The sequence below is a fragment of the Pogoniulus pusillus genome, chromosome 31 (assembly GCF_015220805.1).
Source record: "Pogoniulus pusillus isolate bPogPus1 chromosome 31, bPogPus1.pri, whole genome shotgun sequence".
NCBI lineage: Eukaryota > Metazoa > Chordata > Aves > Piciformes > Lybiidae > Pogoniulus > Pogoniulus pusillus.
The window spans coordinates 6,129,381-6,154,139 of NC_087294.1; the positions used below are offsets into that span (position 1 = coordinate 6,129,381).

The 24,759-nt window shown below is 41.1% G+C and overlaps 1 protein-coding gene across 5 annotated transcripts in view; it reads right to left on the reverse strand.

Moving 5' to 3' along the window:
- ADGRG6 (adhesion G protein-coupled receptor G6) overlaps nucleotides 1-24,759 on the reverse strand; it is a 132,423-nt gene that overhangs the window by 57,408 nt on the left and 50,256 nt on the right. For 4 of the 5 annotated variants that reach the window (XM_064169103.1, XM_064169104.1, XM_064169106.1 and 1 more), the window contains exons 3-6: nucleotides 24,240-24,581; nucleotides 16,091-16,711; nucleotides 10,031-10,099; nucleotides 6,998-7,081 (exon numbers count right to left, since the gene is read on the reverse strand). In XM_064169103.1, the coding sequence (XP_064025173.1) occupies nucleotides 6,998-7,081; nucleotides 10,031-10,099; nucleotides 16,091-16,711; nucleotides 24,240-24,581 (1,116 nt within the window). The remainder of the gene's footprint in view (nucleotides 1-6,997; nucleotides 7,082-10,030; nucleotides 10,100-16,090; nucleotides 16,712-24,239; nucleotides 24,582-24,759) is intronic. The other variant, XM_064169105.1, reaches the window with a different exon arrangement.

Genomic DNA, 24,759 nt, shown 5'->3' on the forward strand with positions numbered 1-24,759 from the left:
TATGATGAACACAAAGAGGGGGTTGAACCTGATACAAGGACACCTCAAGCTCTTGCTGGCATCATACAAATTTGGTGTGAACAAGCCCTGCAGACTCGGACTCATTCTCACTAGTTCTGTTAAAACAGACAAGAATTTCCTTCCCCCCCCATATTTTTACAGCCACTTGAAATGTGACATAGAAATTCACAATATACAGCTAAATAGTATTTTGCATATGCCTTTAATGTGGTGTATAAAAGCAAGATCATGGAAGTGTCATGAATTTAACAAAAAAAGTTACTGAAGATGGATAAACTCTGCTCTCAGCCATACTGCCATCATGCACAACTCAACCACTGCAGACTAGACTTAAAGATAGTGAGAGCAGGTAATGTTCATCAGTCCAAAGTAACAAGATAACTAAGGACAGAATTAGGTGGGAGAAAGGGCATCCAGCTGTTTTTTTCACAGCAGTCTTTGCTGTCAGGCTTGGTGATGACCAGACTGAAGAAGAATGACCAGCTCTGTCTGGTCATCACCAAGCTCTCAGGATTGGTGATGACTAGATAGTGGAAGAACCCACATGGCCATTACTGGCAGCTGAACAAACCATCTTTCAGTCACTAAATGTGTAACACTTGGCTTGGAGTAATTTCGTATTCAGTAAAATTGTTTTGATAGAGCACTGGGTAAATACAGATTCTCTTGAAGCTCATGAGTTGGTAGGCACCATGACAAGATTTCACATCTAATAAAATGACATTAAATCATCTCACAGTTATGCTCTGTGTTAAAAGTTTATGATTTTTACAAGTCAGTTTTCATTAAGCTACTAAGAATTCTGTACACCCTAGCCAGATAAACTCTCCTAGGATGCAGAGGAGGTTTAAGAGCTTCTGAATTGATTAATTTGCATTATTGTGCACGTGTGGCATTGCACTATAGGTCTTCATCACAGATACATGATATCAACATTATGCAAATCTTAGAGACACTACACTGGACAGAACAGGACACAACAATGAATTTACAGAAAGCCCTCTCTGTCTCTTGATTACAAATGGACTGCTTTATCTTTCTGCATCTAAATAAAAGACCTTTTCTTCTAAGAGGAATAAATGTCATCATTTTACAACCTTGTAGGCAACCTTTTTACAAGAGCTTGAAATAAAAGTAATTGGAAAAAAAACTGGACTCAGTATTTTCCAATTGTGCAAATTGGTTAGTATCTTATTCATGAGCTGGCTCGAGTATTGCTCTTTTCTTTTCATTATGGTATTGATAACATGATCACTGAGATTAGTATGAAAACTCTTCTGTGATAAAATACTGAGAAATCAATTTCTTGCAGGAAGATAGTTTAACAGTTACCCTCCTTGGTGAGTCATGATTAAATGTTAGATAAGAGTGGAACGCTTGCTTTTGGATTCGTTGTCTTTTGTTCTTCCCTTAACTCTGCAGACACACAAATTTGGTGTGCACTTTAATATGAAAATGTACTTTAGTTTGTTGTTATGATTACTATGACAGTTTCAAGCAAACAAAACAAAACAGAAAAAAGAAGTCTTTGGAAGTAGAAAATTGGACTTTATGCAAGTTAAAACACTTGCAAGACTTGGATCTCATGCACGAATCTCATGTTTACAAATACATTCCATTTTCTATGCATGATGTACCTTTTAAATGTACTATACAGACACAAACATAATGTCTGTTATACATATTCTCACACATATATAATTATAACCTTATTCATGTAATTATGTACACTTTAATATAGCAATATGCAAAGTATTTTTTAAAACAACTACTAACTACAAACTAGTCAACAGCTTCAAGGCCTCCACCAGATGGTGACCCAAAGCATGTTTTAATGAGGTGAAAAAAGAACAAGAACAAAGAACTAATCTACATTTTAAAACACTCTCAGGAGACTGCAGTGGTAGATAATGAAAACTGAAAAACGATTCCTCACTCTCCAAATAAAACAGTGGAAATCCCACCTCAAAATTCTGAATAAAAATAAATATTTTTATGGGCAGAAAATTGATGAAAAGTAGCCAAAGATAACTTGAAAAAAAAAAAAAAGCCTGGAAAAACAATTTTCCCCACACCCAGCACCAACTACAAAAATACAATGATCAATGAAACATCTCTTTTCTTTTCATTCTGTTATGCAAATGATCCAAAAGTTTCTTTTGGAAAAATCTTTGCTTTTTGAAAGTTAAATCCTCAAAAACATGTGAGTACTGTAAGCAAAAAAAAAAAAAACAACCCAACCATCCATACAACCTTAAGCAATAGAACAGCATAAAAATACATAAAATATAAGGCAATCCAATATATTATCCTCACAGTCTCATGAGAGCTGTCTTAGAGAAGTAAACAAAAGTTAGAAATCACATGTTAAGGACAATTACTATCACTAAGATGTTACAGATTCCCTCCTACTGTAATTTAATTACTATTCCAAAATCTTTTCATGTGCTACATGGATCTATAGCTAAATGATGAAAGCCAGCTACTTCTATATTCAGTCTAGCAACTGAGCACCTACTATCTAAGATGATCTGGGGTTTTTCTACATTAAACTTAATGGCTTGACATACTGTAGTTGACCTCAGGTTGACACAGACAGCCCAGCTCAGGGAGGGAGTGACACGAACAAGATAAAAAACCTGCAGAAGGGCTAGGAGGTTGATTCAGTGGTGGGTAAGGCATGGTATTTTGGCTTGTCCCAGATGGTAAATTGGACAAGGAAAAAGAATATGCAGAATCTGATGACTGGTGGTACATCACAGGAGAAAGCAGCATTTGGGACTGCACGAGAGAGGGACGGCTCGCTGATGCAGGTGTCATTGAAGTGCCCTTCAGGGTGGTCTCTCTGTGATGAATGATAACTTCAGTATGCAAAGATTGCAAAGGTATTGCATCATTCATCACTGCAGTTCTTGATGACTCCAAAATAGGGGACAGCTTTGCAAAATGTTCATCATCAGCATTTTCGAACTCTAAGGCTTGAGTACTAACAATGTTCAGAAAAGACACTCCTCTGTTGTTGCTAAAAGATCCATACCTCTCTGCTTCCACATCTTTCCGTTTGGAAAGTGTCAATATGTCTGTTGATGTCAGAACAGCAGAATCTCTTGTGTCTTTGTTAGCACCAATGATTTCTTGTTCTGTTGCCCAAAGAGGGTATCTCAGACTGTCCCCTCGATTTTCAAGGGAGTTCTGTCCTAAAACAGTTAAGTGACTTCTTGCTGTTACTGATGTTGACAACCTTAACTCTTCTACATCCCACTGAGGGATCAGGCTCAAAGAAATTCTGCCGAGATGCTTCTGAAAACTTTGTGGGAGTGGAGGTGTGGAGTAGCTGTTAGAAGGTCCACTGATGCTGAATTCTGAGTCTGACTGAAAAAGGTGCCCCAATTCCAAAGGCAATGTCATCAAAGTGGTGTTTCTGAGAAAAGCAGTTGCATCTATTTGGACTTTATTTCCTGCTTTATCAATGGTATCTGTCACAGCACCACTGCCTGAAAGACTTTGAGAATGTGTTCTTGTACTGTTTAACAAACTCTTAACTGATGTATTGATCAAGAAAGCATCTTGGCTGTCTCTTGAATGTGAAGGCTGGGTTGCTGGATGCACAGTAACAAGATGCTGGCTATTGTTTAGGAAGGACACGTCAGTTTGATCACTTACTATGTCAGTTCCAACTTGCATCTGCAAACTATCAAATACCAATTTTTCTGTGGAGTTTTCAAGTACCTTAGCAAAGGGATTTACCTGTACCTGTATGGAGGATTGACTCAAGGGTGCTTCCAGGGAAGGCAAAGGAAAATCAAAATAAAATTCACTGTTGGAAGGTACAGTTAGGTCTGCAAAGTTCATTGCTGACTGCAGCTGTGATATTGTCTTGCTATTGCTTTCTATAATGCTCCTTGAAATGTCTGAAATAAACAAACTAAAAATTTGTGTTTCCATAGCTGACACCTGATTGGAAAAATTAATGTCTTCAGTCTTGTGACCTAATAATCTAATGGAAGATGTTTGTTCAGAGATGCTGTCAGACTTAGCAGGTGAACTAATGGATGGCAGTTGTTCTGTGGGAGAAGAAAGCTGTTCGTTAAATGAGAGCCACCAATTTTCTGATGGTTGCCCAGAAAGCACTTGAGATACTTCTTTGAGATTATAGGAAACAGTCCAGAAATCTGCTGTTAAAGAAGGGGAAATATCACCATATTTTGTTGGAAAATTCTTGTAACCTGAGTCCCAGGAACTGCCAATTCTATTTAAGTTCCCTGGCTCTAGTATGGAAAAAGCTGACTCTTTGTTTTCATTACTATTATGAAATGCATCTAAATTGTTCCCCAGCACTCCACTTCTGAGGCTCTCACTTGGCTTTTGAATATATACCAAATGTTTTAGATAATGAGACCAGTAATTGCTATCAGGTATAAATAGGTTGTCTCTTTCCAAATATATTTGAGTCAATGATTGTTGATTAACAGGCAGGGTTGTTACAACATGCTTCAATGCTGAGTCTGCCCAGTCTGATCCTCCTAGAAGCGCTGACATTAGCAGTTCTTTACTATGTCCCAGGACTGAATTAGTCAGTTGGATAACAGGCACAGATTTAGTGTATGCCATTGTCATGTTCTGAAAAAAAGCTGTTGGGTTTGCACGTGGAGTCTCTGCAGAGGTTAAATTTGCAAGGTGCACAGATTCTCTAAACTGAAATTCACTATTTGCTGCTAACAGAGACAAGGTTTTCCTGTCAGCATTGCCTTCTACAAGTTTCAGGTAAAAATCTTCAGGTGTGAAGTCTAACCAATCTAGCCTTTGCTGGAATGATGACTTCTCTGTAGCTGATACAGATAAGCTAGAATGTCTGTCTTCTTGATTGTCAAAGCTGATAGGATGATGAAATACACTCTTCCTCCACAAACTCGCAGGCTCGAAGGTGTTGCTTAAATGCACAAAATTGTTTCTGCTGCTGTTGGAGGACAAAATCCACAGAGTTTCTTTTTTCTGTTTGTAAGCAGCACTGCTGCTAGTCATGGGAGAAGGGAACGCTGACTCAGAGTCGGAATGACCTAGCCCATCTGCCAAAGCCTGTGCTACCTTTGCATTAGGATGTCTGCTTTGAAAGAGAGGAAGCGCCGCGTTCGCAGAGGGCTCTGTAAAAGCAACTGCTGCATCAGACGTGCCATGAAATGAACTTCTGGGATAACTAAAAATATTTTCACTTGGTAGCTGATTCATCACACTGCTACCTAGGTTGGTTTTTTCTGTAAAAGCAGACAGGGTATCGCTGTTGGGCTCCTCAGGAGCAGTTGATGTGGACACGGTTGGAAGAAACAAGCTGTATGTGGTTCTTTCCTTTGGGTTCTCATCTGCTGAGTTTTTACTGAAACGGAGAGGCCTTTGTTTCACTGGCCAAATAATTGGGGTTGAAATAATTCCTATGGTTTTCACCCCTTCTATCTTAGACTCTTGCTCCTTCCATGGCTGTGAATGGGAGGATTCGGGTGAATTTCTCTTCATTCTGAAGATAACTGTAGCAGGAAGTCTGAATTCCTGCAGGTCTGTGTGTAGTAAGCCACATAGTTAATGGATTAAAGCAAATATACGCAACTTCACTGTCTGCTCTTGGTCTGAAAATCAACTTATCAAGAGTGGAAAATGACACCAGCTAGCTGAGCTGAAAGTTTAATTTGCTTCTAATGTAAGACAATTTGACTTATTTTTCACAGTGTCTCTCCTTTCTCTTGGTAGTTTCACAGCCAAAGAAAAAAGGACAGAACTGTCTGGCTTTTATCCATACCAACGCCAATAAAGCATTCAGTTTCTTCTGTAGTTCCAAAAATCAGCATTAATCACTCATGGTGAATGCTGAGTGAGTGGCTCCACAAGAAGAAAAAAAACCCACAATTTTGAAAAAAAAAAAAAATCCAATACTTTCTTCTTACTTCTACAGCTTAGCAGATCCAAACAGGCTGAATTAATATAAATTCTTTCATGGTGTCTACTGTACTGCCTGACTGCCAATGTACAAGAAATGATCTGCCAAGAGAAAAACAGTACTCCAAGAATTTCAAATCCTACAGTGACTACTAATGCTTGTTGGGGGAAAAAAAAAGAAATAAAAAATAAAAATACCCAAAACCCACCACAAAAAATCCCCAGAGCCTAATTTATTTTGTGGAGCACACAGCAAAAATAGAAGTCTCAGATGAAAACTGCAGAAATTTATCTCTGTGTTGTTAATAATGTTTAACAATTATCTTTAACAAACTAATATATATTTTACCCGTGTCTCTCAGAATGATGCTCACTCTCTAGGAGACAGTGACATCATAGAATTTGAGAAAACCTCAAAAGAAATCCCTGTTTTTTTCCCTGTGCTAATAATAGGCTCATTTACTACCTTATTTTTCCCCTTAATCTTTCTAAATGAAAAGTAAATGATATCTGATACCGTCAACATTTTCCCTAGTAAAGTCTGATCCGGCTCTTCTTGAAGTCAGTGGAAAGATTCCTGTTGACTCAGTGGAAGTGGCTTTGCTCCATAGGAATGGTTCCACTTGGCTCCTGTGCCTGAATAGTGAGGAACTGACAATTCTAGCATACTACCACTCTGGCTACCTGATCCAGAGCTCTGCAGTGCTACAGAATATGCAGCCTTATGACATTTAAGTAGCATGGGTTTTCTCAGACCCTTTTTAAAAGTCCTTCCCACCTTCCTCATTCTTTGCATGGGTGACATCAATTGCATCCCTTTTGTATAAGACCTGGGTAAAGGTAATAAAGATAAGCAAGTTTGGTTTGTGTTCCTATTTACACCGTTCTCACATGGTTCAGCAAAGCTACCCTTGATTTATTTCAGTGTAAATGAGACCAGAACTGAGACATGACCCTTGACATTATGACAGTAGGAAAAATAACCACCTTAAAATACAATCAATCCACTCTAGACACAGTACAAGCAAAAATGTAACACAGGATTTCTTACCATTGTTTGGATTATCTTTTCTGTTAGTATCAGGCATGTTAGTGGTGACAGTGGGTGGTGTAGGAGTAGTAGCATTTACAGTAGCTGGTAATAAAGATGAGAAAGAGGTGAACTTGAATGAAATATGAATGTTAATAAGGTAAGACAAAATGGGAACAATGCATGACAATGTAAAATGAAACCATTTGCACACAGTGCAATAAATGCCAAATAAACACACTCTTTTTTTCTGCACAAAGTGATGAATGAATATGAACTGAGATCCCAACCATGCAATCTTTGCTTTCACTGATTTCAGTGGGAGTTTTGCCAGTGTAAGGTTTGCAAGATCAATCCTGTACTGCTTTCATAAACTCAAAATCCTCTCATGAGAGCTTCAAATTCAAACAGCTATGTAAAGACTAGAAAGTAGATCTTTTAAGTTCTAAGATGTATGCATTGAGCACATTGCTTGTGAAAAGAGTAACTGTCCCTACTCAGAGACTGAAGACAACAAACAAATGTGAAACTAAAACAAATGTCCATGTATGGATCCAATTAACTCCACTGAACTCTGGACAATAAAAAGAACTGAAATCAGACTTGGAATAATTAAAAGTAGAATAAGCATTTTCAAAGCTTCAGGTACGATCTCAGCTGCACTGTTCTCACTAACACTAACGTGTGTCACTCCATACAATCCTGGCAAATGTTTCCCAGGAAAACCAGAGAGCAGAGTGAGAAGACAAAACTGCACATTTCCCCCTCAGTGGATTGGGAGGGTGCATACACTAAAGGAATTAAAAGATTTCACCACTATATTCTTAAATAATAATTTGGAAAATAATGTAGTTGTATCTAGTAACTCCCAGAGAATGAAAATCCACTCACTGACAGATTTCTTACTTCCTGATAACTCTTTCTAAAACCTGAAGGTTGATGCAGTTTAACCTGACAGTGTTAGAAGGCTTTTCTAGATTGTGGCCAAGAACCAAACTGGAAATGTTAAGCGAAGAGGTGGCACTTTTGATTTTTTTGTGAGGTTGTTTTAGCTAATCTGTTGTTTCTGAAAGTCTCAGGGAGCAGGCTCGTGTTCAGGTTTCATTGAGTAAGAAATGCAGGGACAGAGAAGGATGAATTAGACACTGCAGAAAGCAGGTTCTAACTGGGAAAGTGAGTATATAAAATGACACCCTGTAATAGTGCAACAAAAGATCTTACATGAAACATCAGGGCCATACTGCCTGGCAAACAAGTTATAAGGCTTCTGACTGTATCTTTCAGTCCGTACTGTTAAAGAAGGCATCTTCCAATGAATGAAAGTATCTGCTGAACTTAATGAAGAAAACAGCTCTTTCATCAGGCTGCAGCTGACATAATCTGGCATTCACAGACTGCTACGGGTGCTACTGCATAACACACAACAAACAAATAAAAGAGGAATCCAAACTGGCCTCTCAGTTTCAAACAGGTCTGCAGTGCTGAGAGAAATGCCCAGGCACCTTTTTACTGTTTTTCATTATTATGACAGTAAAGATGATGATGAACAGGATAAAGCTGATCTGCCATGTCCATAGTGAAACAGAACAACAGTGACACTTTACTGAGCAACTTTCAGAGAAGGAAAGAGGTTTTACCTTCATCAAAGTACTCAGAACCTTTACTGAAGATGTGACGGTCTAAGAAGTTAAGAGAGGCAAGTTTGAAAGGTAGCATCTTTTATTAGAGGCAATATCTTCTACTAGACAAGTTAACAAAGCTGGAAAAAAGCATGAGGCTTTTAGAAAAACAGGCCTGGTTTGATGAAACTGTGTCCATTTCTACAGCTATATTCACTGACCTAATGAAAGATTTTCTCTCTCCTTTCACACTATGCCATATTGATAGAGGAAAATGCTCAGAGTTCTTTCTAAGAGAAAGAACTCTTTTCTAAGAGACTACACAAAGTTCTTTATATGGTGGCTGTATTACCTTTTACATAAAAAAAAAACAATACTGAATAATTGCTGCTGTCACATTTACATAAGGTGCTCCTGTAGTAGTATTTAGATCATATTGTGCTTTGTGGATATGATGCCTGAAAACTACTGCTTGAAATCTTATTATGGACATAACTGGCATTTCACTTTCCAAGGTGAAATCAGTACAATATGCTCCAAGAACCTGAGTCAGATTCACTTCAGGCAAATCTGGGAGAAGTACATTGAAGATTGACATAGATATCTCACTGGCTTCCCAAGCAGAATGCATTTTCATTGTTAAGCTACTTGTAAATGTCCATTTTGAAAGACCTTTGAGACATATCCTCCTACCCTTTTGGTTTTTATTCTTTCCTGTCACCTTCTTCCATCATTCAGCCTGTGAAAAGGGTTACAGAGCTAAACATTGGCTTTGGTGCAGCTGCTGCCACGATTAAAGTTTAACGCAGGGTGCACCTCACTAGGTGTTCCTGAAGGTATTGTAGAAAAGGGTTTATGTTCATGCAGAGAATTTTCATACAATTTCAAACTCTAAACAAAGCAGAAAGACTTACCTGCCCTTGCATGCCCAATGATTCACATGGCATGGGAAATAGGGTTCACCTGTTCTTTCAATTCAACTAAGCTCACCTTTAAAGACACCTAACAGATCCTTCTATGCAGCCACTTTTACACTATGAAAACCACCAGCAAGCACTGTAACAAGTCTCTCAGTAAATATTAACTGCTGGATGTTGCTGGTTGATATTAAATTTTTACCTGCTAATATCACATTATTTAACCTCCAAATAGCTTACTGGGAAAAAATAATAGTAGTCAGTTCCTTTTTTTACATCTGCCCATTTATTATTTACAGATGTAGTCACTTCTTAGCCTGGTTAATATTTTACTGTCAAAATATGCAGGAGGAAAAGAAATGGGGAAAAAAATAAAGCAGTCAATTAATTCAGTTTTAATATCATGAAGGCTATTTGGAAAACGTGTTAGCAGGAGAGTGATCACACTTTTTCCCACATATTGTATGTTCAGAACACTTGAAGAGGATGAAACCGTGAAAATGACCCAGGCTTCTTACCTTGGCAAAGGCTTCCCAGGTTTGCACAACTGGTTGGTTCAATTCCAGAAGAGGGAATTAAGTATGAGCCTTTAGAAAAAGAAAGCAAAATAATTAGAAAGGTTTGTCTCTTGGGAAGAAAATTGACAGGTTTCTCAATATATTAATGCTGCAGTTACACAGTCCTCTTCCTAACTTCTTGCCGTGGTGGAACTGATGCTACTATTGCCTGTGAGACTTGGGTTCTTGTTTTCTGTTGCAGCTGAGGGATCCATGAAAACCCCACAGACTTGCAAGTTACAGTCATGTATTTAGCTTTCATTAAGTAACTCCACTAAATGAAGGCAGCTTGCATGTACCCTGTGAAATGGCTTTAAGCAGAAGAGTTCACATGGCCATGGGAGTTATGCAATCATGCATAATAGCATGTGTCTTGGAGAACCAGCCACACTTTGCTGCTGCAGCACAGGTTATCCACCACACACCTCTGAGTAATCTGCCTGTGACAGACACCAACTAGATAAAAGGTGATTAAACTTGTTCCTCTGCCTGGGACGTGGGTGTGATTAGTATTCTGGTATGCATGATTTATAAGAAGATAATGTTGTAAGTCTCTATCCCTACTGAATTATTCATAACAACATGCACACACTTTGATGACACAGAGACAAAACCAGGGCACATAAGAATGGCTACTGAAAAAGAACTGGCTAATTACACCTGGTGCATTAATTACACCTTGTGTATCCCAGAAGTTCAACCGCAGATAGAGCTGCTCTTGCATACTGGGTCATAAATAACCTCCTGTGAGGGTTACCCTTTTGGCTTTTGCTTTACTGCTTCAGAATCACATTGACTCAGTGATGTTCTCTCACAAAACTTGTATCTTACTATAAAGAGCCACCACCCATCACCACTTGGAGACAGCTAGGAAAATACTTCCTGTGATATAAGAACAGGAATTGAAACAGAAATTGTGTCATGCCACAGATACCATTAGACACATTGCTGACAAAAATAAGGCAGAACTTAAAACATGCTAACCTCAAGAAAACTCAGCATGAACGCCAGGAAGGCTGTTCTATGTGAACATACACACTCCTACATAAGATTTTATTCCCCCCAGAATACATTTGCTAATAATAAGCTGTCAATATCCAACCCTGATGTAAGTTATCTCCTTATTTCTGCGTGATTTTATTTGGTAGAGCTAAAACCAAAAATCCAGCCCAACTTTACAAAAGTGGGGAGACAGATGTGAGAACATGTGGGAGAAACAACTATGCAGATGCCAAGAAGGGAGAGGAGGTGCTCCAGGTGTCAGAGAAGAGACTCTGCTGAAACCCATGGTGAAGCACATAGTATCACAGTATCATCAGGGTTGGAAGAGACCTCACAGATCATCAAGTCCAACCCTTTACCACAGAGCTCAAGGCTAGACCATGGCACCAAGTTCCACATCCAACCTTGCCTTGAAGTGCCCCAGGGACGGTGACTCCACCACCTCCCCGGGCAGCCCATTCCAGTGTCCAATGACTCTCTCAGTGAAGAACTTTCTCCTCACCTCCAGCCTAAATCTCCCCTGGCGCAGCCTGAGGCTGTGTCCTCTCGTTCTGGTGCTGGCCACCTGAGAGAAGAGAGCAACCTCCTCCTGGCCACAACCACCCCTCAGTGAGGCAGGCTGTCCCCCTGCAGTCCACAGAACACCCCACACCAGAGCAGGCAGATGCCCAAAGAACACTGTGACCCCCATCAGAAGTCCACATTAGAGCAGGCTCCTGTCAGGACACCGCGAGTGCGTTTTCTGCCAGGACTTCTAATCCTGTGGGGTACCCAGAGCGCAGCAACCTGTTTCTGAAGACCTGCACTACATGGAAGGGTCCCACACTGAAGCAGTTTCTGAAGAACTATAGTCCACAGGAGGGAGTCATGGTGGAGAAGTTCAGAGGAGGATTCCACACTGGAGTCAAGGAAGAGTGTGAAGAGTGTGAGGAGTCCTCCTTCTGAGGAGGAAGGCATAGCAGAAAATGTGTGATGAACTGACTGTAATGTCCATTCCCCAGTCCTGCTCAGGGAAAGGAGGTAGAGAAGTTTGGAAGTAAAGTTGAGCCTGAAAAGAAAGGATAGGTGAGCGGAAGTCATTTTTAAGACTTGATTGTATTTCTCATTATCTTGCTCTGATTTGATTGGTAATAAATTGAACTAACTTTGTTTAGTTTCTTCTGCACGCAGTGGTCACTGATGACTGATCACTCTCTGTCCTTATCTTAAGCATGAGCCCTTCATTGCATTTTCTCTCCCCCTGTTCAGCTGAGGAAGGCTTTGGTAGGCACCAGGTGTCCAGCCAGGCTCAACTCACCACAACTGTATACTTTAAAGAGGGATACTTTCAGTGAATATAGTTAGTCAGCTTGTTAAAATTTTAATTGGGTTGAATTCTGGCAAGACCTTCCCACTATGTCCACTAAAGAAAATATCATGATTTGGATGTTAAGAGATACTCACCATAAGCTACTTTATGAAGCTAGGTGGCATGGTCAGTAATGTGAACAACAGACATGAACACTTTGATATATCTCACTCACTAAAACGGAGACATCTGCTTAAAACACTGCACTTTCTTTATAGTCAGCAGAGAACACCACAAAATTCTGACTTCTCCAGTATGAGATGCACTTATGTTTGGAACAGCATTTTTCTATTATTCTGTTATTCATAAACAGCACTAAGGTCAAATCATATCATAGAATCAACCAGGTTGGAAGAAACCTCCAATATCAGCCAGTCCAACCTAGCACCCAGCCCTAGCCAGTCAACTAGACCATGGCACTAAGTGCCACATTCAGGCTTTGCTTGAACACCTCCAGGGATGGTGCCTCCACCACCTCCCCAAGCAGCCCATTCCAATGCCAATCACTCTTTCAGCCAACAACTTCCTCCTAACATCCAGCCTATATTTCCCCTGGCACAACCTGAGACTGTGTCCCCTTGTTCTATCGCTGGTGGCCTGGCAGAAGAGACTAACCCCCACCTGGCTACAACCTCCCTTCAGGTAGTTGTAGACAGCAATGAGCTCCCCCCTGAGCCTCCTCTTCTCCAGGCTGCACACTCCCAGCTCCCTCAGCCTCTCCTCATAGGGTTTGTGTTCCAGGCCTTTCACCAGCTTTGTCGTCCTTCTGTGGACACCTTCCAGCACCTCGACATCTCTCAATCAACTCATCTTCAAATATCATTCCGCTGCCTGAGTTGGACAGCAAAATCAAGTATTCTTCAGACCTTTGAGAATGAAGAGATAGTATGAACTGTGTAAGAAGCAAACGCAACTGCAGGCATGGACATCCATGCAGCAATGTTATCTGAAAACCGAGTAGGCGATATCCTGGTATAGGTGTAGCCACTACAGGCTCCAAAATCAGTACCAAAATTTGTTACACACTCCTCAGTTTGGCTGCAGAGAGCTCTGAATTGGTGGCTTTAACACTGCTGCTGCTACCTAGGCTGCTTGCTTTAAAGTGAGTGCGGATAGCCAGGCTGTGTACATACACCTTTAAACGCAAGCTCTGCAGAGGTACCGCAATAAAAACAGGATTCCATCAAGTCTTACAGAAACACCCCACCATGATTGCACAGCTGTGAAAACATTAGTTTAAGGAATAAACCAGGAGAAGGTAAAACTATGAAAAGATTATCTGGAACAATTTGCCAAGTGTTTTTATGCTCCATAAAGCTACTTGTAAGAGCTTTGGAAAAAAAAAAAAGCCCATGAAAATAATTCTCCTTGAAAAATGTAAGCACTGTTCAGGCATAGATATGCTGAGATCACTTCTAAACACTTGGCTTGCCTTTTTTCAAGTTCTGTGCTGCTTCCTGGGAAGCATTATTGGAGCACTGCAAAAGCCTCTTTTCTGCATAAACCCTTCCACTGCTGCTAAATGAAGCCTGATCAGTTTGAGTCATCTCCCTACTGTAAGTGGTTTATTCATGGTTGATAGCCTGACTCATCAACTCCCCTGTTGAAGGCTGGTTTTACAATGAAAGCTTTTATTCAAGAAGATGAAGGGAAGAAAATTCTAACAATTTCATCTCTGGGATTAGGAATCATTTCTGAAATGGCACTGAACCCAGTGTTTTCTTTTAGGAAATACTCTGGTCCAGGAAAGCCTGTATCATAGTGGTTAGTGCTTTGTCAGGGCACAGTTATACTGACACTATTTAAACTAAGTTTAAACTATAAAGCAGTCAGGTATCAGAGGAAAAGAAGGCAAAATTGGAGAGGACATTAGACATGAAAAGATATGGTATGGCTCAAAAAAAATTGTAATTGATTAACTTTTAATTTTTTTTAAGCTAATGTGTATTTGCTTTGATAGAAGGCCTGAGGTCTGACAGCAGCTCGTTTTCACAAGCATCACAGAAGCACAGAATCAACCAGGTTGGAAGAGACCTCCAAGATCATCCACTCCAACCTAGCACCCAGCCCTGTCCAATCAACTAGACCCTGGCATTAAGTGCCTCATCCAGGCTTTTCTTCAACACCTCCAGGGACAGTGACTCCACCACCTCCCTGGGCAGCCCATTCCAATGCCAGTCACTCTCTCTGGCAACAACTTCCTCCTAACATCCAACCTATACCTCCCCCAGCACAACTTGAGACTGTGTCCCCTTGTTCTATTGCTGGTTGCCTGGGAGAAGAGAGCAACCCCACCTGGCTACAACCTCCATTCAGGTAGCTGTAGACAGCAATGAGGTCGGTCACTTCTGAGCCTCCTCTTCTCCAGGCTGCACATTCCCAGCTCCCTCAGCCTCTCTTCACAGGGTTTGTGTTTTAGGCCTCTCATCAGCTTTGTCACCCTTCTCTGGACATGTTCCAGTATCTCAACATCTCTCTCGAATTGAGTGGCCCAGAACTGGACACAGTACTCAAGGTGTGGCCTGATCATCTCTGCATGCATAGGCTGCCGTTGGCCATGATTCAGATTTTCTCCTACTCATTTTATCCAAATATCTGTAAAATTGTTAATAACCCAAAAAGTGGCTTCTTTTTTTAATATTAAAAAAATAATGATTGGAATAAATGATCCAAAGTGATAATGATTTTTCAATTATTTTTCCCAGAGGGCTTGTGGTGTCTCCTTTCACAACCTGCTCGGAGGCATTCTTATGTGGTCTGCCTTAGATGATCCCGCTTTGGCAGGGAGAGTTGACTTGATCATTTCTGGAGGTCTCTTTCAACCTCTAACCTGATGTGATTTTCTTTTAATCTTTTTTTTTTTTTTCTGAGTCATATGGAAAAAAAAAAGTTTCAGTTTTAAAGTGTCAACCAGCTGTACTAATATACACATACATGAAAATTATAGCTGGATCCTTATGAATATCAAGAGTCTGAGCCATGGCATAAGAACAGGTTGGGCAGCGTATTGAAATTTATCTTCTGGAGGAAGCCACAGGAAGAAAGGCATTCATTAATTAACAGTTAAAAGAAGACAGATAACATGCCACAATTAAGATAAAACATGATGATTTTGACCTAAACCCTTTCCTGACTGCCTTCTTAATTTAAATTTTTCTGGTACTTTTCTGTCTCAATCGCTGTTGCTTTGTCACTGCTTCTGCTGGCTCTGCACACACAGCGTAAGTCTAGGAAGTGCTCCTTCTCTCTAATCAAAGGGCAGGTACAAAAATATTTACTAAATGGTTAGTTAACACCCATTTTTTACTCCAGAGACCACTGAGGCTAGCAGGTACTTGCCTATTATTCCCTTTTTGTATGAGGAGAAGGCCAATAAACAACCTTTTTGTATGAGCAGAAGCCAGATAAACAAACCATTTAGTAAATGCTTTGATCTCCGATCATTTGAAGCAGCAAATCAGTATTTAGGGGATTGTTTTATTTAGGAATCAACTCTCTACCGTTTCAAAGCCTCTGTGCATGCTCAGAGTTGAGCTACAGTATAAGAAGGTAAAACCTAACTGTATTTCTTTCACAGGAATTCTTTTTTCTCCATGCTGCTATATATGTTCAGCACAATGTAGACGTGCGCAGAGAAAACATGCAAAAAAGATTTGGCAGGGCATACTCACCACAACTCAAATTGTTTTCTGCTTTCAGTGCTGAAGTTGGAATACTCCAGAATTCATTTTCCCAGTCGACAATGTTTCCTTTCACATCGCAGCTGAGGTTGGCCAGTGTTTGCGAATTCATGGTGAAATTCCAGAGGCGGAAGTTGTAAATGTCCCCATTTAGAGAGCTCACTTCATTGCTGTTAGAGCCCAGCACCAGCCTCCCGTTTCCTGGGATAAATTTGCCAGAGATATCTGGACAGTACTCTGTATGGTAGGTGCTTTTGGCATATATACCTATACTGCCTGCGAAGCTGTCCCCTACCAGACAGAGCTGTTGAAAGGTTTCTGTGAAAAACTCTGTGTTTCGGGGCAATGCCTTCTCCAGGATGCACTGCTGGCCTGAGATGGTCAGGAAATGGCCTTTTGTGGTCTTCCCGAAGCTGAAGACTTCTGTTGAAAAGGTATCAGTGTAGGAGAAAACCTTCCAGTCATCGTTGTCATCGCTGCTGCCCTTGGTAGCTTCAAAGCACAGCGTAAACTGGCTGAGCTCTGGGACTGAGACAGTCTCTGACACAGACACAACATCGACATCAGGAACCTGGGGAATGATGACTTTCTGATTTCTCAGAGACACAGCAACTAGAACCAGAAGCAGACAAATAAATTAACAAAACAAAACTAAATTCATTGTGTAAAGGCAGATTGGCAGAAGGGGTTAAAGGAACATTCATTAAATCAAACGTTCATTGGGTGTTTTTTATGGCTGTAAGACACCAATAGCACACATCCAGGGCACTTCAGCTTGGGAGTGCACTCAGCTGGATGTAACATGCAGGGAATGCTGCACAACACACACTTCATGACCCCTGTATCGGCAGGAAGAGTAAGATTATGACATACTACCTACTAACTTCCAACACTCTAAAAAACTTACTACTCATTCATGTAGTAAGGGTGCATTAGGCAATGGAATAAAGCAGTTCTTAGAAAAACCCTGCACGGGTTGTAGCCAGGTAGTGGTTGGTCTCTTCTCCCAGACAACCAGCAACAGAACAAGGGGACACAGACTCAAGTTGTGCCAGGGGAGGTATAGGCTGGATGTTAGGAGGAAGTTGTTGCCAGAGAGAGTGATTGGCATTGGAATGGGCTGCCCAGGGAGGGTGGTGGAGGCACTGTCCCTGGAGGTGTTCAAGAAAAGCCTGGATGAGGCACCTGGTGCCATGGTCTAGACGACTGGCTAGGGCTGGGTGCTAGGTTGGCCTGGATGATCTTGAAGGTGTCTTCCAACCTGGTTGATTCTACAATTTGCTTTTAAGATATATTATTTTAATTACTTGTCTGCATGACTGCACTACAGCAATGAAGTTCAGGCTTTGCTTCTTTTGAATGCGGCAACAGAAGACATCTCCCATTGTACTTTGTTCCTGAATTCAGCTAAAGGCTTTCCACAAAGCATTAGGCTTTCAAATTTTGTTCCCAGTAGCCTTCTGGTTGAATACTGCAATGCATGTTCATGAATTTTATACCCAAGGTGTTCACTATTTGCTAATATTTGGGTCAGCAGTTTTGTGTTTTGCATAAATATCTAGAAATGGTCAGTCCTCCTGAAAATACAGACTGCATTTGCATTAAGGGGAGTATGGCCAGCAGATTGAGGGAGGTTCTCCTCCCCCTCTACTCTGCCCTGGTGAGACCTCACCTGGAATACTGTGTTCAGTTTTGGGCTCCCCAGTTCATGAGGGACAGGGATCTACTTGAAAGAGTCCAATGGAGAGTGATGAAGATGATTAAGGGGCTGGAGCACTGCCCTGTGAGGAGAGGCTGAGGGACCTGGGGCTTTTTGGTCTGGTGAAGAGAAGACTTAGAGGGAATCTAATCAATGTTTATAAATATCTGAGGGCTGGGTGTCAAGAGGAAGAGGATAGGCTCTTAGCTGCACCCTGTGACAGGACAAGGGGCAATGGATGTAAACTACAGCACAGGAAGTTCCACCTCAACATGAGGAAGAAATTCTTTACTGTAAGGGTCACAGAGCACTGGAACAGGCTCGTCAGAGAGGCTGTGGAGTCTCCTTCTCTGGAGTCTTTCAAGCCCTGTCTGGATGCATTGCTCTGTGACCTGAGCTACATTCTGTGGCCCTGCTCTGGCATGGGAGCTGGACTCTACGATCTATGGAGGTCCCTTTCAACCACTAACATCCTGTGATCCTGTGCAGGAAGGATATTTAAGTATGGTCAGAATTAGTCTGTCTCCAATCATTATTAAATATTCTGATTTGCACTGGCAACAAGGCAGTCACCAAATGTGAAGAGCAGTATCATACAACAGATGCTTCTGTTCACCCTAATTTGGAGAACACTGCTCTTCAAAATGAAATGTTGATATGATCCATTTTATTGGCATATTTATGGCAGCAAAACTTTTCAGTCAATTTCTCCACTGAGAGAAGTTTCAGGTTACCAGCCATGCTAAAGTATCAAAGTCAACAAGATCAGACTGCAGCAGCCCTTAGTTTTATTTCTGGGTCTGCTGTTTCATGGCTGACTACACATCCAGTAAATGTCCAATACCTCTTTGTATATACCTCACTGTATATGGTGGAAGTGAAACTGGACCTGAAGGATAACTACTAGAGTAGTTCATATCTAATCTCTCTAGGATTTTTTAAGTGATGCCACATCATACAGTATCCCAGAATGAAATAAAACTCTTTCCATATCAGAGGGTGACGCATGCTGGGGAAGAGCAACTGTCATGTCATGCTCAGGAAAATAAGTCAGATGTATGGGATATAAGGATTCTGTGTATGCTGTGGCATTGCAAAGACTCTGAGCTCCAAGCTACCATATTTGGATATATACAAGGATGTAATTTGATCAATATGTTATGTAGTAAAATAAAATAAAGCATTGCACATTACTGGCCAACCCAGCAACCGAAGAATGGGTGGGAAGAGAGAAAAATACTGGGCCTTTACAGTTACTGGATTTACTTCAGAGATACTTCTTTTTTTATTTCCAAGGGCAAAAGTATGTTGTAATAATTTTATAGATAGAAAATGTGTTCAACTCTCCACTGAAAACAGAGACATTTCTTTCCATGGGTTAATTACACTGTAAGCTTCTTTACATAACATGGAAAATGTTCCAGAAGAAGTATAAGGATTCAAGACTTGAAAAATAAGAAAGATCACTCATATAAGCACTGTGTAGCCTGTGTTAGGGTGGGCAGGAGAGTTATAGACCACCTGGTCACATTTAAACAGTATAGAAGAGAAATAAACAGAGAGGATGTTGCTCCAGTACTGAACAAGCCTATTACACTCTGATGTATTTATCTGGGAGACCTAAACACTGTTGCCTTCCCCACATGGTGAAAGAACAAAACTGACAAGTATTTAGACCATGTGGAGAAAACAGAATCCTGCCATCAACATTAAGTAGAATCATAGAATCAGCCAGGTTGGAAGAGACCTCCAAGATCATCCACTCCAACCTAGCACCCAGCCCTAGCCAGTCAACTAGACCATGGCACTAAGTGCCTCATCCAGTCTTTTCTTGAACACCTCCAGGGATGGTGACTCCACCACCTCACCAAGCAGCCCATTCCAATGCCAATCACTCTCTCTGGCAACAACTTCTTCCTAACATCCAGCCTATACTTCCCCCAGCACAACTTAAGACTGTGTCCCCTTGTTCTGTTGCTGGTTGCCTGGGAAAAGAGACCAAACCCCATTTGGCTACAACCTCCCTTCAGGTAGTTGTAGACAGCAATGAGGTCAGCCCTGAGCCTCCTCTTCTGTAGGCTAAACAACCCCTGAATAGTGCTGTACAGCCAATTGTCATACTGATGAATTTCAGGTGTTAATACTGAAGAAACAGGTCATTCTCTGAGGAAGAATACATTTTAGGAATAATTACTCAAGTTAAACTGTTTCTCTTAGAAAGATAACTGGATTAAAATGCACAGGGATTATTTTGGACACGTTGCTATTTACTCATGAAGAATGTACAGTAGTCTGACTGGATCCAGCAAGAGTAACCAGACACTGTTCTGAGACCCACATTTGCTTTCTCAGGAGCTCTGGGATGACACAAAGCCTGCCTCTGTTGCTTTTCAGAGCCCCTAGCTTACATGCAGCTCCCTGCTGCACATCTTGTATGCGCCTTTACATATAATTGAGCTGGGAGTCCTCAGAGTGTATTTTACAACCCTTTGCATGGAAGGCTGCATTCCTGCCAGTTGATGGGCTTTTCAGTATGGTTCAGTGCTTAAGTGGTGGCTTCAGCTGTTCCTAGCTTCACTGCTTTCATCTGCTCCTTCTCTGATGCTGAAAGAAATACTTTAATGACACCTCCAAGTGTGTATATACCAACTTGCTATTTGAGAGGCTTTTTTGCTACTACTGTGCTGGACTGTGCTTTTAATTTGGACTGCTGTGGTACTACTTGAACTGTCAGTTCATTTCACATGACATTGTCCCAAGCATTTCTCTACTACCAGAGGTCTATTAGTTCTCCTTTCTCTCCTTTTGGCAACTGTGTGACTTCTACTCACCAGTGGAGCTCTATTACTTATGAGTTAACCATTACAACATTATTTATTTAACATGCCAGCTCTTCAGCTGGTGTAAATTGACACAATTCCCCTAAGACTGGCAAAGCTGCATTCATTTACTGCTGCTGAGGATCTGGTCCATCCATCTCCTGTTGGGTGTATTGCAGGAGGTGACAACGAGGAAAGCCAACACCTGTGTGGGCGGTCAGCTTGTTGTGGATAACAGGATGTGCTCTGTGAAACTCAGTTTGAAACTGCTCTTACATAAAATTGAGCAGTCACACAAAACCTGTTCTATTCTTGGCCAATTCCATCCCAAAACTCGCTCATTTATATTTGTCTTTCCCCACATATATTTTGTCTTGTGTACATATTGTACCATTAATGTATTTTAAAGTACTATATAGCAAATTGCTGTGTTTCTTTGAATACACTTTCCAACTTTGCATTACTCTGTGAAAAGCAGAACTGAAAAATCTACTTAGTTTGATTATTTACATATGATGATTTCAGAGGAACAGAAGTTAAATATGAATAAAACACTAGGCCACTTGCTCTGGGAGAAATGAATGATTTTAGCCAGGTATCATGCTTGTAGTAACAGCAGTGGTTTCAGCTTGACAAAGGAGCTATGAAACTTCACTGGAGAGCTGAAGCGAAGGGGTGTGCAATTTCCCCAATGGCTTTTGGAATCCTTTACAGGGACTGAACATGGTACTGTATCTGCCATGCAGCTGCATCATAATTTATGTGTGTATGTGTGCTGACATTCTGTTTCTGCATGCTTTTAGAACATGAAAGCAACAGAATGGTAAAATTACAGAATTGTCAGGGCTGGAAGGGATCTGAAGGATCATCTAGCTCCAAACCCCCCATGCCATGGGCAGGGACAGAGCACATTATTATTGCTTTACCAAGCCTCTTTTCTGTATCTATTGCTGGGTTAAGCATTGCCTTGATCTTTGCCTGTAAGCCAGTGTTACAGACATTGCAAGACTGTGCTCAATAAGCAGAAAACAGTTACTATTTGCCATATATGCATGCAGCTGGCACTTCTGGTATACACAGTCAAAACCAAGACCACAGGATCACAGGATGTTAGAGGTTGGAAGGGACCCAGCGAGGTCATCCAGTGCAACCCCCTTGCCAGAGCAGGACCATACAATCTAGCTCAGGTCACAGAGGAAAGCATCCAGACAGGGCTTGCAAGCCTCCAGAGAAGGAGACTCCATAGCCTCTCTGGAGAACCTGTTCCAGTGTTCCGGGATCTTTACAGCAAAGAAGTTCCCCCTTGTGCGAGGTGGAACCTCCTGTGCTACAGCTTATATCCATAGGTCCTTGGCCTCTCCCAGGGAGCAAGATAGAAGAGCCTGTCCTCCCCTTCCTGACACCCAGCCCTGAGATATTTATAAACATATATTAGGTCCCCTCTCAGTCTTCTCTTCTCCAGACTATAAAGGCCCAGGTCCCTCAGCCTCTCCTCATAAGGCATGTGTTCCAGTCCCCTAATCATCCTCACGTCAGGCTAGAGCAATGAAAGAAAATTCAGCAGATGTTTAATAGGAAGCCTTAGAGTTTCTGAAGCAGCACATATGTGAACCATTCAAGTATATCACTGGTGAAGGTCACTGCTATCATTATGCAAGCTGGGGAGCAGCTGTCATACTGAAAAGAATATCTTCCAATATTATTTAACTTTAATAATGCTATCTATGAGTGCAAGGTACAATTCAATTTGGCACTGAGGTAGTATCTTTGTTTTAATAAAAATACATATTACCTATAGGTATGTACACACCAGTGGTTCTCTAACTATATTTCCTCTCCTCCTTACTGAATATATCTGAGGACAGTACTGAATCTTTTGATTCCAACTATAAGTCATCTCTTCCCTTATAATAAAACAGTATTAGAGAGATATAAAGAAATCACTTTGCTTAATCGGGTTGCATTTAACTTTGTCTGATCCACCTGATTTTACAACTTCTTGCAATACAGCAAAAGCTTCTATTTTCAAATAGAGACACCCTTCAGAAAATTTGCTTCCACTTTCAGAAAAAATAAGTGCTCCTAGAATTATTACTGCATTCATTTTGCCAGCATGGAAGGACCTCAGTAGAAATAAATATTTTTAGCTCCTCTGATATGATGTTACCTTTTTTTTCCCCTTTCAGAACTGCACACAAATTTTGCTGGCATAATTAGGACTTCCTTCACCAGGTGATTTCTGGGGGTTGCTATCTTAATTCTTTTTACATGTATGGTATTTATGATAAATACTACAATCAAAATAAAGCACAGGGAGGATTTCCTTGTAACTGGAGACAACTGCAAACCCCTGTGCTCTGTATTTCTACAGCAGCCAGTCAATCAATAGAACATAAGTGTGCTACAGTAATATAAATGCTGGATGCAATATTAGTGTTCACTTCAAGGTGTGTAATTTTGACAAAAGAAAGCCTGCTGAGATCGTGCAACTGTGAACTGTACCTCTGAAGAGGATGAATGTTGACTCACAGATGTCTGCGAGTGATCATTCTAATGCCCTCCACTACCTTGCTGCCCTTTACCATCATGTCAGAGGAACTTGCACTTAACACTTTAAATAACAAAGCAAGCATCAATCATATGACATTTGTCATCTTCTAGGGGAAAAGGCATGAGTATCTTTTTCTTTTTAATTGCCAGCTGTTGGACTTTTAAAAATCTGAACATTGCCATGTAGTTACAGAAGGGAAAGAAAGGTCAAGGAGCTGGAACATGCTAGCTCATCTCTGGGAGTTTGTTTCTAGAGCCCAGAAGAAACCCTGAGAAGTTTTGACTTGCGCATAAACTCCTCCCCACTGTTGGGTGCCCCATGGGGTCAGAGGTCCAGGCTGGCCCCGCTTCTGGCTCAGCTAAGTTCCCTCTCACACTCTCCTTTCCATGTAACTCTGCAGGTACATTGACCTGAAGGACAGGTGTCCTGCTTCCAAACCCTCCAGCATAAATCTGCAGGGAGAGGCACCATTAAAAACCCTTGCATATGGAAAGTTTTTCTAATGTACTTCACACCATGTTCCACAATAATACAATTTCTTTTGTTCCAAAGAAAAAGAAAGTAATCAACCCATAACTAGTTTTACCTTGCAAGTCTCCCCATCATTCCCTTTTCATGGAAGACTTGATTTCTTTGGGGAGTATTGCTCTAATTCTTACAGTGTATAGAATCAAGCAGGCTGGAAGAGACCTCCAAGATCATCCAGTCCAACCTAGCACCCAGCCCTAGCTACTCAACTAGACCATGGCACTAAATGCCTCATCCAGTCTTCTCTTGAACACCTCCAGGGATGGTGACTCCACCACCTCACCAAGCAGCCCATTCCAATGCCAATCACTCTCTCTGGCAAGAACTTCCTCCTAACATGCAGCCTATAATTCCCCTGGCACAACTTGAGACTGTGTCCCCTTGTTCTGTTGCTGGTTGTCTGGGAGAAGAGACCAACCCCACCTGGCTACAGCCTCCCTTCAGGTAGTTGTAGACAGCAATGAGTTCCCCCCTAAGCCTCCTATTCTCCAGTATTTAATTCTAATATCTCTAAGAGGGACAAAATACTTTGAGTTTACTTACTTCGTACATAGCTGGCACTAAAGCCTTTCTTTTGGATACTGAAGTCACTTTTAAATGACACAATCATTTCATTTCCGGTAGAGTTATAAGATAATCCTTTGGCAGTGATGCCACACAGGTTCATTGGGCTTTCTCCATTGTCTAATGTCAGTGAATCATAAATGCAGCCTGGAGCCTCCTCAATGTCAAAATCAATAAATGTTAGCTGTATGATGAACCCATGAGGTGCTCGGATGATCCACTTGCACGCTTGACTGTTTGGATAATCACTGGGGAAGCATGGAGAAGTGAAAACTCCAGAGGGGTCAGTCAGCACGATCCTACAGTCAGAGCACCCATGAGCTGTCAGAAAAAAAACAAAAAACAGAGAAAAGTTGCAAGTTAGGAAGACAAAGAACAGGAAAGCAATTCTTAACACAACAACTACAAGTATTTCTACACACAACAACAAATGGATGAGCATAAGTAAAGCAAAAACAGGCCTGGTTTCTCGTGGGCGAAATTCTAGAGGAACAGTATA